A 14750-nucleotide genomic window follows, 5' to 3' on the forward strand; every position below is an offset into this window, starting at 1 on the left:
AGGAGACTATGGATCAAGATAAACATCCCCACCACCGCTTTCTCTCTGTTCTTATTGTGACAGAGAACTGAAGTTAAACCTTGATGACCTGTGGATGTTTTCACCAAAATGTCAAATCCAATAATAAAGCCACATCAACACAACACACAGCCACATCCAGAAGTATTTGGACAGTAACACAATTTCTTTAATTTTGCATCTTTGCACCATCATAATAGGGCAATGATCAGAATGTCTTGTCATATACAGGTTAGGATAAAAAACCCTAAAAAAAAAAAAAAGAAAAAAGAAAAAAATCACATAAAGTATTCACAGCCTTTGCCATGAAGCTCAAAATTGAGCTCAGGTGCATCCTATTTCCACTGATCATCCTTGAGATGTTTCATACAACCTAATTGGAGTCCACCTGGGGTAAATTCAGTTGATTGGACATGAATTGGAAAGACACACCTGTCTACATACAAGGTTCCACAGTTGACAGTGTATATCAGAGCACAAACCAAGCATGAAGTCAAAGGATTTGTCTGTAGACCTCCGAGACAGGACTATCTTGAGGCACAAATCTGAGGAAGGGTACAGAAACATTTCTGCTGCTTTGAAGGTCTCAAAGAGCACAGTGGCCTCCATCATCCATAAATGGCAGAAGTTTGGATCCACCAGGACTCTTCCTAGAGCTGGTTGCCCTTCTAAACTGAGCAATCAGGGAGAAGGTCTGTAGTCAGGGAGGTGACCAAGAACCCAATAGCTATTGGGTTTAACAGTATTTCTCTGTGGGGAGAGGAGAACCTTCCAGAAGGACCACCATCTCTGCAGCAATCCACCAATCAGGCCCGTATGGTAGAGTAACCAGACAGAAGCCACTCTTTTGTAAAAGGTACATGGCAGCCCACCTGGAGTTTGCCAAACGGCACCTGAAGGACTCTCAGACCATGAGAAACAAAATTCTCTGGTCTGATGAGACAAAGATTGAACTCTTTGGCATAATGCCAGACTAAAATGCTTTAATGTTAAGAGGAAATCAGGCAGGTTTTTCAGCAGCAGGAACTGGGATACTAGTCAGGATTGAAGGAAAGATGAATACAATGTACAGAGACATCCTGGATGAAAACCTGCTCCAGAGTGCTCTTGACCTCAGACTGGAGTGACAGTTCATCTTTCAGCAGTATGACCCAAAGCATGCAGCCAAGATATCAAAGGAGTGGCTTCAGGACAACTCTGTGAATGTCCTTGAGTGACCCAGCCAGAGCCCAGACCTGTATCCCATTGAATATCTCTGGAGAGATCTGAAAATGGCTGTACACTGATGCTTCCCATCCAACCTTATGGCTCTTGAGAGGTGCTGCAAAGAGGAATGTGTAAACTGCAGAAAGATAAGCTTGTGGCATCATATTCAGGATGACTTGAGGGTGTGAATACTTATGTACATTTGATTCTTAGTATTTTAGGTTTAATAAATTTGCAAAAATTAAAAAAAAAAACTTTTTCATGTTATCATTATGGGGTGTTGTGAGTAGAATTTTCAGGGATAAAATTCATTTTAGGAAAAGGCTGTAACATAACAAATTGTGGAAAAAGTGAAACGCTGTGAACACTTTCCGGATGCACTGCAGATGTTTATCTTTAATCCAAGGGATTTAACTTAAACATCACATTCACTATTTAGGTATTATAGCCATTTTATGTACAGCTCCTCTTTTTTTTTTATAGAAATACAACAGTATGGTACGTGGTCATTCTTTCTGGACCAGGAAGCTCTCAAATAAGAGTGAGAGTGCAAGAAGCAGAGTCATGAGGGAAGCCATCAAGATACCTATGAAAACTCAAAAGAAGTTGGCTTCTGTGATTGTGACTGAAGAAATCATGCATGATACAAATTTTGTCTTTTTACACAGTCACTTCATTTTCGGAAGATGGGAATTGGACAAGCTAAATATAAGGATTGCTGTTCATACAAATTATCACTTTATCAGCCATTTTTCTTTTGTCAACTCTGAATTCTCTTGTACTTTATCAACATCAGTCATTTAAGTATTATATTTCTGTATGGTAAATCTGCCTAGAGTAGGGGATTCTTAAAAAGTGACTGAGAAGAGTGACTGCAAGAAAGAGACTGATGGAATCATCGGCTTGTGTGACTACGCTTGGAGAGACTATGCAACATCATGCTGGTGTGGTTAAAAAATAAAGAAACAGGATTTCAGCTACAGTTTGCCAGTAGGCACACAGGAGACTCTGATCTGTTTTCTGGTGTTTAAACCTTACTGTGTCTGGTGTTTAAACCTTACTGTTTATCAAAATTTCAGGAAGACTTTAAGACAAGTCTTTGGACAAACATTTGTGTAAACTCGAACTGCAAAAAAAAATAAATAAAGGTTTGGAATTATTGAACAAACTGGAAAAATGTTATGGTGTTTGGCATGACTGTTGTCCTGTTTATGGGAAAAAAGGGACATGGAAACCTATACCTGTTACTATAGCTAAACAAAAATGATACACTGATACAGTTGCCAATGACTCAGTCAAGCATCTCCAGAAGTGATGTCACAGAGAAGCAATGAAGCTTCACATTATTTAAATAAATTTATTAATTTATGTATCTAAGATGCATCTGTCTGTTTGTATGTGGCTCGCATATCTCTCTGACTGTTCGACCTCATCTTTCGGCTTGCACATGGCATGATGACTTTTTGGGGGATTAATTTTCAAAACGTTTATTTTGAAGTTATCATTATTGGCACAAGGCGGAACATTCTCACACACCAGTTTTGACAAAGATCGTCTGCAAAGCTCCCACTTTTCTATACGAATACATACTTCCTATGAGCACTGCACTAGTTTCTGTACACATAACCATAAACTCATAATGATAATAATAATTTGAATTAAAATATTATTAATAAGCAGTTATAATATGCAATCCTTCTGGGGTCAGAATGAATTTTAAACAACCACCACTTTATATGTGCAGCAAATGCAAACATTTCAAATCCATTATTTCTTGTTGGTTTACACATTTGTTTCATAATGCGAGATTGTAATAACAAAAATCGACTGTCAAATATTAACAAATTAAATTTCATGCCAACATGAAATTTGATTTTTGTTTGTTTGTTTATTCAGTCACTTTTAGTAAAAATGTTTGTCTGCCTTTCCACTTTTGTGACATTTGTTAAAGGTTTAATTAAACTTAATTCATTCTGTAGGTTAATACAACCCCTGGCAGAAATTATGGAATCACCGGCCTCAGAGGATGTTCATTCAGTTGTTTAATTTTGTAGAAAAAAAGCAGATCACAGACATGACACAAAACTAAAGTCATTTCAAATGGCAACTTTCTGGCTTTAAGAAACACTATAAGAAATCAAGAAAAAAAGATTGTGGCAGTCAGTAACGGTTACTTTTTTAGACCAAGCAGAGGAAAAAAATATGGAATCACTCAATTCTGAGGAAAAAATTATGGAATCACCCTGTAAATTTTCATCCCCCAAATTAACACCTGCATCAAATCAGATCTGCTCATTGACATTGACCCTATGCCATGACATTGACCCTATGTGTCTTTTTGCAAGGAATGTTTTTGCAGTTTTTGCTCTATGGCAAGATGCATTATCATCTTGAAAAATGATTTCATCATCCCCAAACATCCTTTCAATTGTCCAAAATATCAACATAAACTTGTGCATTTATTGATGATGTAATGACAGCCATCTCCCCAGTGCCTTTACCTGACATGCAGCCCCATATCATCAATGACTGTGGAAATTTACATGTTCTCTTCAGGCAGTCATCTTTATAAATCTCATTGGAAAGGCACCAAACAAAGGTTCCAGCATCATCACCTTGCCCAATGCAGATTCGAGATTCATCACTGAATATGACTTTCATCCAGTCATCCACAGTCCACAATTGCTTTTCCTTAGCCCATTGTAACCTTGTTTTTTTCTGTTTAGGTGTTAATGATGCCTTTCGTTTAGCTTTTCTGTATGTAAATCCCATTTCCTTTAGGCGGTTTCTTACAGTTCGGTCACAGACGTTGACTCCAGTTTCCTCCCATTCGTTCCTCATTTGTTTTGTTGTACATTTTTCGATTTTTGAGACATATTGCTTTAAGTTTTCTGTCTTGACGCTTTGATGTCTTCCTTGGTCTACCAGTATGTTTGCCTTTAACAACCTTCCCATGTTGTTTGTATTTGGTCCAGAGTTTAGACACAGCTGACTGTGAACAACCAACATCTTTTGCAACATTGCGTGATGATTTACTCTCTTTTAAGAGTTTGATAATCCTCTCCTTTGTTTCAATTGACATCTCTCGTGTTGGAGCCATGATTCATGTCAGTCCACTTGGTGCAACAGCTCTTCAAGGTGTGTTCACTCCTTTTTAGATGCAGACTAACGAGGAGATCTGATATGATGCAGGTGTTAGTTTTGGGGATGAAAATTTACAGGGTGATTCCATAATTTTTTCCTCAGAATTGAGTGATTCCATATTTTTTTCCTCTGCTTGGTCTAAAAAAGTAACCGTTACTGACTGCCACAATCTTTTTTTCTTGATTTCTTATAGTGTTTCTTAAAGCCAGAAAGTTGCCATTTGAAATTACTTTAGTTTTGTGTCATGTCTGTGATCTGCTTTTTTTCTACAAAATTAAACAACTGAATGAACATCCTCCGAGGCCGGTGATTCCATAATTTTTGCCAGGGGTTGTATATTTAGTGCTGTAAAACAAAAACAAAATTAGTGACTTCTGGGGCTTTCATAGATTTAGATATATTTATATTTAAATTTATTTACTTTTATACATTTAAATTTTTCATGATGTCAAATGGGAAAAAATTAAATCAGGCATCTTTATGTTAAAACACTGTGGCACCTCCATGCTGGATCGTGCACAGAGATCCATACCACACGGCTAAACTGTCAAATGGTAATCCTCATATTAGTCTCTCTAAGTAACCATTTGTTTAGCAAAAAGTCATTCTAGAGTTATGGTAAATGGACTGCATTTATATAGCGCTTTTCCATCTGCATCAGAAGCTCAAAGCGCTTTACAATTATGCCTCACACCCTGATGTCAGGGTGCTGCCATATATGACGCTCAGTACACACCGGGAGCAATGGGGGATTAAAGATCTTGCCCAAGGGCACTTAGTGATTTTCCAGTAAGACGGGGATTTGAACTGAGAAGCTTCTGGTCTCAAGCCCAACACCTTAACCACTTAACCAGAAAGATACAATTGGAATGGTTTGATTACCATTTACAGTTGGCTATGAAAGACTTGGGTGTTAACTTCGTGTTAAAGTCAGAACAAGAAGCTGCACTGAAAGAGATCTATCTGGGAAGAGACACATTCTGTGTGTTGTCGCTGCAACGAGAGCGGCACGCTGAGCAGGGTGGCGAAAGTAGTCCGGCGAGCTCAGTCTGTGGGTGCGAGCTATCCCACAGTTCCAGTTACCCAAGGATCCTCCAAAGAGACCTAGGTCCAAAGACCTAGGGAACTGGGTCCTGGTGTTTCCTGCATGGTTGTGTTTGCATGAGAAGCCCATGATTAGTGTCTCATATTGAAGACTTGTATTCTCCTTGAGGGTCCATCACCCTAACACTTAAAGCAGGGCTGAACCAGCGAACAGTCTTATCTTGTGCTTGCTCCTGTGTTTCCATATTTTCTTCAGTTTAACCCTATTCAGGACTTTAGTGAGCACAATATGGAGAAAGTATTTGCCATGGGGTCCAATGGACCCCAGAACTCCTGAATAGGGTTAATCAGAAGGTTTTCTGGAAACTGCATCAAACTTACCAGTTAAAACATTTTTATTTATTTATTTATTTTTTTGGTGGTAGCTCAAATGACAGGAATGCCAAACTCGATCATATGAGTGGAGTTGAATCTGGGTTCAGTACCTTTGTTTCACATCACCCCACCCCTTTCTAACTCATCACATCAATTACCTTATGAAGCACAAATGACCTGGAGATATATTTATAAGAGCTTAATTGCTTCCAATAAATTATAACACAGTGACTGGAGCTTGCATAATGTAACGAGCAATTAAGCACAGAAAAGCTTCAAATTTTCAATGAGACCACCTTGACCCTCTACAGAATGATGCCGTTTCATTTTATCTGAGTTCATATTAGTATTGATTCTTCCCTGTTGTCTATCCCGCACCTTTTTCAGTATGAAATATAGTATTAAGTACCTATTATGAGCTGGATAAAGAGGTAAATGGCTGATCTATCATCCAAAAGCTAATGTGATGAGTCTATACCATAGAGACAGATAGAAGTAGAGGGCAGATTCCGTATACCTAAATACTGCAAATGTTTCATCAAGAGGAGCAGTCCACCATCACTGAATGAGGCTGGAAATGCTCCCGAACAATATAAACCAATCCATTGTACTAAACCAGTCACTTGAAAATGAAGTTGTACATACTGCCCGTACAACAGCACCCCAGACCCTTTACTGTCTCCTTGTGGGTGGTGAGTCAACATGGAGGTGGCACCTTGTTGTTTTTCAAGATGACTCCAACCATGCCCTATGGTTGTTTATCCAGCCACCTACCACCCCCCCCCCCCACCCCCGCCCCCGTTCTGGCTGCTCACCTGGATTCCTTAATCCAGGTGAGTGACTGCTTCCTTCCTTGTGTACATCTTTAAGGGTCTATCTGATTTGCCCTTTGTATGTCTGCTCACCTGCGACCAATTTGCCAAGGGTGGCCCTACCAGGAGATAATGCTCAAGACAACAAAACTCCCAGGATCACTTGAGCACACAGACTCCTCCAATGCGATAAGGTGATCGGATCCAGGGAGAGACCAGGCACATCCAAGGACAGGACAAGCTGGAGGAACTGTATTTCCCAGCTGGTTTGGGAATGCCTCAAGATTCATCAGGAAGAGTTAAAGGATGTGGTCATGGATGGTGAAGTGTGGGGTCGGCTGCTTGGTCTACTACCACGATGACTTGGGTCAGGATAAGTGGCGGAAAATATTTATTAATTTTCCGCCACTTATTCTCTGTGGTCTGCAGAAAACCTCAGTTGTGACAGTGAGTGAGAACGTGGATATGATTGAATGAAATCCTCACTCATCTTCAACTCCTTACACCAATTAAGGGTCTCAAGGGGCTGCAGCCTATCCCAGCAATCATAGGGCATGAGGCGGGGTACATCTTGGTACAGGACGCCAGTCTGTCGCAGGGCCACATATAGACAAACAAACACATTCACACCCGCACGCACACCTACCGACAATATAACATTTCCAATCCACCTAACCTGCGTGTCTTTGGATGTGTGAGGATCCCATGACTTTCTTGGTGTAAGCCAACAGTGCTAAGCGCTAATCCACCTTGCTGCTCTTAAAGAAATCCTGAAAATCAATAAATTAATAATACTTTATACAAAAGCATTTGATGAAAAACTATATTTTCCTGCTTTGAATTCACCATTTTGGGACAGAATGTCGTTGAACACTTTTGAATTGGAGTCACGAACCAGCGCTATGCACAGTTAACATCAGTTCTAACTGTAATGTTTAAGAGTCCATCCATGCACAATAAAATGAGCGCTGCAAGTTTTTCCCCTTTCGTGACAGTCGCCTTGGTGGCACAGTCATATGATGGGTCCTCTAGGTCTGCCTTCAGTCTCTATGGTCAATACCTATCTGTGAAGTGACAATACACAGGTACACACTTAGTGCACATATTCTTGTTATATACACGTCCAGGAGTACAGGGCCTGTGTGGTGCTCAGTCTCTCATCAGTGTGCCTCTAAAAAGCTGCAAATGACACTTGGTATTAAAATGTCAAATTGCTCTGCACTTAGACTGAAGTGATTTTGGTTGTGATTATGCACCATTTCCCCCATCAACACAGGAGGGGGAAAAAAAAAAAAAAAAATCAAAAAATGTGCTAATTGGTGGTGGGGATTGGTGAGAGAATTCAGTATTTTTACACTTCTGACTTCCAAATGAGTTTGAGAAAGGAGTGGTTGTCACTCCGGTATAGATGTTTTTAGGAGGTGGAGGAGAAGGGGGAGGCGGTGTGCGTGCTGGCTCAGACTCAAATTGAAATGATGCACTGTTCCCCCTCACTGCGACTGGGGCTCACAGTAATTAAATGCCTCATTGTTGCTTCTTGGGAATTTGTATTGAATATTTCATCGGGCATAATGATTATTTGGGTGTGGGTGGGACGTGGATGTAATCACCTTGGCTGGCTCTTTGATGAAATACTTGGCTTGGGGTTGTGCATTATGGATGCTTTAAATGCCCTTCTGGGTTTTTACTTTACTTAATGTGCCTGCTCTCTCAAATGCCCATTAAGCCAATGCTGTTAACAAAATTATTGATTATTGGCTTCCAAATGTGCCATTTCTAAATGTGTAGTTTGTTTATTTTCAGTAATTTGCTGTCATCTGCAGAAAACATCATGATCAGTGACAATGAGTCAGAACGTGGAAATGAAAACATGTCTTCTTCTTGTCTCCAACAGAGGACGCCGGTGAACAATGGCGAGGCTTTTCGGTGGTTCTTTTAAGTGGCAAGCAACAGTCGCCATGGCCATCCCATCCGCCGAGGCAGGTGGGACTCTTGACACTCTGCCTGGAGCACTTGATGGGTTCCTACAACGTGACACGTTCAACAGCTTTGGAGAATAAAAGCAGACAGACAGAAGATAAATGAAAACATAATGGTGTTGTTTTAACTCTGTAATTTCCTTTTCTGTGTAATTATTGTACCTTTTGACAGTATTATAATGTATATTTTTGGTGTCTATGAATGTGTTTTCAGTGTCGTGGCTGTAGAAAGGCAGCCGATCCTATGTAAAGAACTCAAACAGACAATCATATGACTATACTGAACCCGTCAAACACAAGAGGCCACAAAGATCGACAACAACAACAAACTTTACTCTGGAGCAATAACCTATTTTGTTATTATTATTTTCTGTTGACTCTTGATTTTTTTTTTTCCAGACGCGTCATCTCGATATACTTGATTTGATTTGGGAACTGTTTTGAAATGCAAAAGTGATGTAAAGAGTTTGAGTGGACTTCAAAAGACAGAAAGATATCATTCGGCCCACAACCACGGTAAATTTCCACATGTGCTCCTGCCACAAGTGTGATTGGTCACAGCATCACATGCGTGTGTCACAATTCAGAGGCCGGTGATTTTTTTTTTTCTTTTTAGTAAACTACAAATGTGTAGTTATCAGAATATGATTCATGGGATTTTCAGATTTGACTGATTTATATGTCAGAAGACAATTATGAAAGCCTGCCTTTGACAGCTGGAAAACAATGCTGGCAATTATGGAACAATATGGAAAAAAAATCCACAAAAATTGAAATTGCAATATAAAATGACAAATTTTTAATTTTCAATCTCTGTTATGAGGAACAAGGTTAATCAATTGACTTCGACTCAATTTTGAGAGAAAAATTGTAGTCGTAACTGAGGTTTTAAAATGTCAGAATTGTGAGATGAAAGTTCAAACTTTGACTTTCAAAGGCATTGATAGGAAATGTCAAAATTTCAACTTTCTATATCATAGTTATGATCTTAAAAGTCGACATTTTGCCATGATAATAATAGATAAAAGTAAAAAAAAAGTATTTCAAAGTCAGTTATCACGCATTAAACACTGTGTGAAATAATAGAATTTGGAAATTGATGTTCCATGTTTTAAGTTTCATAACTGTGTTTTAGAAAGTTTAATTTATACTTTTGTATCACATAATTGACAAACAGTTGAAATCTGAACATTTATTTCAGAGCTATGTCATGGAATTTTGACCATCACGAGAGCTATGAAGGCCAAAATTCAGACTTTCTAAATCAAAACAGATTTAACACATCACTTTTCAGCTTTATCAACTTTCAATCATTATAACATTAAAGGTCAGCATTTCAAATTTCTTAATCATGCTTTTGAGATACAGACTCTAAATAATTATTTCTCCATCATAATTATGAGATAAAATGTCAGGTCTGACAGACTAATTATTGTCACAAATGCATAAATTTTAATATTCAAATTCGTAACTATGAAAATGTTTGCATCAACATTTAAGTGACTGTGAAATAAAATGACATTTCATATGTTTATATAAGTTGTAAGATTAAAAATTGAAGTGATTAGGATTAAAAAAAAAGTCAAAATTACATTAGTAGTGTGGTAGAGAAGCTTGAATCTTTGACTGGACTGGGTTGCTTGACGTGAGGACGTTTCGCTTCAAATCACAGAAGCTTCCTCAGCTAAAATTCTTGCTCTGGTAGTCTGACGTCTGTCTTGACTCTTGTAGAGAAGAATTCTTCTGTGATTTGAAGTGAAATGTCCTCACGTCAAGCAACCCAGTCCAGTCAAAGATTCAAGCTTCTCTACTATGGAAACCACCTGGACAACTGAGAGCCTACACAGAAACATTAGTAGTGTGATTATTTTTCCTATTGTTCCATAATTAAGAGGCCCCCCACCACTACCTTACTTGCGCATGGTAATAGTATTTACTATTTCTGGTGCTACAAGTTGCTGACATGTCATGAGGCAGTGATGAACCATTCTGCAACCACGACTGTCGTGGAGGGGTATAAAAAGAACTACAGCAAATGCACATGATCACTGGCCTATCTGTTCATGTTTTTGTCTTACATTTTGAAGTGTAGGAACTTTGGGCTTTTGCTGACAGTGTTACAAGTCTTTCAGAGTACAGCATTATGTGAGGGGCTTTGCCTTGTGGAGTGATTTTACTTTTTTAAACATACTCTCCCATTTCTAAAAAGGCATATAAAAGTAATGTTCTGCAAATATTTTGTTTAACATAGTTTTTGTTTTAACTGCTGGAAAACACTACTGCTCAATGAAAAATGGAGAATGAACGAACCACTCTACAAGCCCCACCCACTGGCTCTACACCCACACGTTCATTTGTATACTGGGCTGTAGCTGTTTTAATTTTTGATGCAGAAAGCTGTGGTTGTAACAGATTCAGACTTTAGGTAACACAAAGATATCTGCCCTGTTCAACAGATTACTGTGAAAAAATACTATAACATCAGACAGTGAAACATTCTTGGAGATTTTTACATTGAGTAGAGAGTGTCTTTAAAATATGATTGGGAATCATTTGATATAACCATGGAGGTTTCAGGGCCCTATCTTAACAGTGGACTCAAAACTATAGTGCAGCAGATAAACAATCTTTCAAATGGTGGTACAAGCACCAGATTCAGCACAAATAATGCTTAGACGTTACTGTTTTGAAAAACCAGACTATCCGCTTGATTTTTCAATAGGCAGCCAAATAGGGGTTAATGAAGAATTACACAGGTCAAAATTTAGAAATGCTCAAATCACATTCAATAGTATGCCATATTATTCGACTAATAAATATTCCAAAAAGGTATAGTTTGGACTATCTTTGACTGAATGTTGTGGAGTTATGGGGTAAAAACAGCAAAAATTGTTGTGAAAGTGTAGTGACACGGACCCACAACAGGGGGCGCAAATGAACGGTCAATAGATGAGCCAAAAAGTAACAATTCAATGTTGTGAAGGTGCACAACAAATACACAGACAATCTCAGACTCGGATAACAGTCAATCCACAAAGGTGACGTGTGGGCAGGCTCGAGGATAGAAGACGTCTGTCCTGAGAAGAGCCGGAAGCACACGATTTCCGCCGCCACCGAACCTGGTGAATACTGGAGCCGCCAAGTCCTGAATTCCCAGGTGATCACCGTCCCCGACTGTCGGATCTGGTACTGCTGGCGAAGAACAAAGACAGTCAAGTGTGAGTGTGTGTACACCCCATAACAACAACGGTGGGAATGCCACCTCCACCTCTAACACACACTCGTGCAGCGTCTGTTTAACCACTTATCTGACGGACGTAGGACGAAACAGTCGTGACCCACGCCGGTCCTCTGGTTGACAGCTGCAAAACAATAGCTCTTGGAATCAATTAATACAGGCAGAGAAAGTTACCTCCATAGAAGTACGATATCTCGGCAACGAGGTGGAGATGACGTCTGGTCTTTATGGAGTGAGATGCTGTAGAGTAGATGGGTGACAGCTGTCACCCCCGGCTGTGTCCGTGGCAGCAGCGCCCTCTCGTGCCTGAAGCCCGCACTTCAGGCAGGGCGCCCTCTGGTGGTGGGCCAGCAGTACCTCCTCTTCTGGCGGCCCACACAACAGGACCCCCCCCCTCAACGGGCGCCTCCTGGTGCCCGACCAGGCTTGTCCAGGTGGCGGCGGTAGAAATCGGCCAGGAGGGCCGGATCCAGGATGAAGCTCCTCTTCACCCAGGAGCGTTCTTCGGGTCCATACCCCTCCCAGTCCACCAAATACTGGAACCCCCGGCCCATCCGACGGACGTCCAGGAGCCGGCGCACCGTCCAAGCCGGCGCCGGTCCGGGAGCACAGAGGGGTGAGGTGTGGTGAGGTTTGATCCTTGAAACATGAAAGACCGGGTGGATCCGCAGTGAAGCTGGGAGTTGGAGCTTCACTGCGGCAGGACTGAGGACTTTGAGGATTTTGTATGGTCCGATATATCCGTCCTTGAGTTTCGGGGAGTCCACCTGGAGGGGGATGTCCTTCATGGATAGCCACACCTCCTGCCTGGGCTGGTAAGCAGGGGCCGGGGATCGCTGGCGGTCTGCATGGGTCTTCGCCCTCGTCCGGGCCTTCAACAAGGCAGACCGGGCGGAGCGCCACACCCGACGGCACTTCCGCAGGTGGGCCTGGACCGAGGGCACACCAACCTCTCCCTCCACCACGGGAAACAACGGGGGCTGATACCCCAAACACACCTCAAATGGGGAGAGGCCGGTGGCAGAGGACACCTGGCTGTCATGCGCATACTCGATCCAGGCCAGATGTTCACTCCAGGCCGTCGGGTGTGCGGACATCACACAGCGCAGGGCTTGCTCCAATTCCTGATTGGCCCGTTCTGCCTGTCCATTGGTCTGCGGGTGATACCCGGACAAGAGGCTCACAGTGGCCCCCAGTTCCCGGCAGAAGCTCCTCCAGACGTATGAGGAGAACTGGGGACCACGATCAGAGACGATGTCGGTTGGGTATCCCATGCAGACAGACGATGTGGTGGACCAGGAGGTCTGCTGTCTCCTGGGCTGTTGGGAGCTTCGGGAGGGCCACGAAGCGGGCCGCCTTGGAGAATTGGTCCACTATCGTGAAGATGGTGGTGTTGCCCTGGGACGGCGGGAGGCCCGTGACGAAATCCAGGCCGATATGGGACCAGGGGCGATGAGGCACAGGAAGTGGCTGGAGAAGTCCTTGGGACGTTTTGTGGTCCGCCTTGCCCCTGGCACAGGTGGTGCAGGCCTGGATGTACTCCCAGACGTCGGCCTCCATAGACGCCCACCAGAAGCGCTGCCGGACAACTGCCAAGGTCCTTCGCACCCCTGGATGACAGGAACAGGAGAGCTTGGAACCATGACAGAAGTCCAAGACTGCAGCTCTGGCCTCTGGTGGGACGTACAGACGGTTCTTCGGACCAGTTCCGGGGTCCGGGCTCCGTGCCAGGGCCTCCCGGACGATCTTCTCCACGTCCCAGGTGAGGGTGGCCACGATAGTGGACTCAGGCAGGATGGGCTCCGGTGGATCCGACAGTGCAGTTTTGACCTCCTCTTCGTGTACCCGGGACAAGGCATCCGACCTCTGGTTCTTGGTCCCGGGGCGATAGGTGATCCAGAAGTCAAAATGCCCGAAGAACAGTGACCAGCGGGCTTGCCTGGGGTTCAGCCGCTTGGCGGTCCTGATATACTCCAGGTTCCGATGGTCAGTGAAAACCGTGAACAGCAGAGACGCTCCCTCCAACAGGTGTCTCCACTCCTCAAGAGCCTCTTTCACCGCAAGGAGTTCTCGATTGCCGACGTCATAGTTCCGTTCAGCCGGGGTCAACCTGCGAGAAAAGTAGGCACACGGGTGAAGAACCTTATCGGTCTCTCCGCTCTGGGATAGCACGGCTCCTATCCCTGAGTCAGAGGCGTCCACTTCAACCACAAACTGGCGGCTAGGGTCGGGCTGCACCAAAACTGGCGCAGTAGAGAACCGTCGTTTCAACTCCTTGAACGTGGTTTCGCACCGATCCGACCAGGTGAAGGGGACTTTTGGAGAGGTCAGGGCTGTCAGGGGGCTAACTACCTGACTGTAGCCCTTAATGAACCTCCTATAGAAATTAGCGAAGCCGAGAACTGTTGCAGCTTCCTACGGCTTGTTGGTTGGGGCCAATCTCTCACCGCCGCAACCTTGGCCGGATCAGGGGCGATGGAGTTAGAGGAGATGATAAACCCCAGGAAGGACAAAGACGTGCGGTGAAACTCGCACTTCTCGCCCTTCACAAACAGTCGGTTCTCTAACAACCGCTGCAGGACCTGACGTACATGCTGGACATGGGTCTCAGGATCCGGAGAAAAGATGAGAATATCGTCCAGATATACGAAGACGAATCGGTGCAGGAAGTCTTGCAAGATGTCGTTAACCAAGGCTTGGAACGTCGCGGGGGCGTTGGTGAGGCCGAACGGCATGACCAGGTACTCAAAGTGACCTAACAGGGTGTTAAATGCCGTCTTCCATTCGTCTCCCTTCCGGATCTGAACCAGGTGATACGCATTTCTAAGATCCAGCTTAGTAAAGATTTTGGCTCCATGCAGGGGGGTGAACACGGAATCCAACAATGGCAACGGGTATCGGTTGCGAACCGTAATCTCATTCAGCCCCCTGTAA

General features: G+C 42.9%; 1 protein-coding gene across 1 annotated transcript in view; it reads left to right on the forward strand.

The window, feature by feature from the left end:
* cxxc4 (CXXC finger 4) overlaps positions 1–8655 on the forward strand; it is a 102782-nt gene extending 94127 nt beyond the window's left edge. The window contains exon 3 of the mRNA XM_034188578.1: positions 8494–8655. Coding sequence (XP_034044469.1) covers positions 8494–8538 — 45 coding nt within the window. The 3' untranslated portion in view covers positions 8539–8655. The remainder of the gene's footprint in view (positions 1–8493) is intronic.
* The last annotated feature ends 6095 nt before the right edge of the window (positions 8656–14750 follow it).

This window comes from Thalassophryne amazonica, chromosome 15 (genome assembly GCF_902500255.1).
Source record: "Thalassophryne amazonica chromosome 15, fThaAma1.1, whole genome shotgun sequence".
NCBI lineage: Eukaryota > Metazoa > Chordata > Actinopteri > Batrachoidiformes > Batrachoididae > Thalassophryne > Thalassophryne amazonica.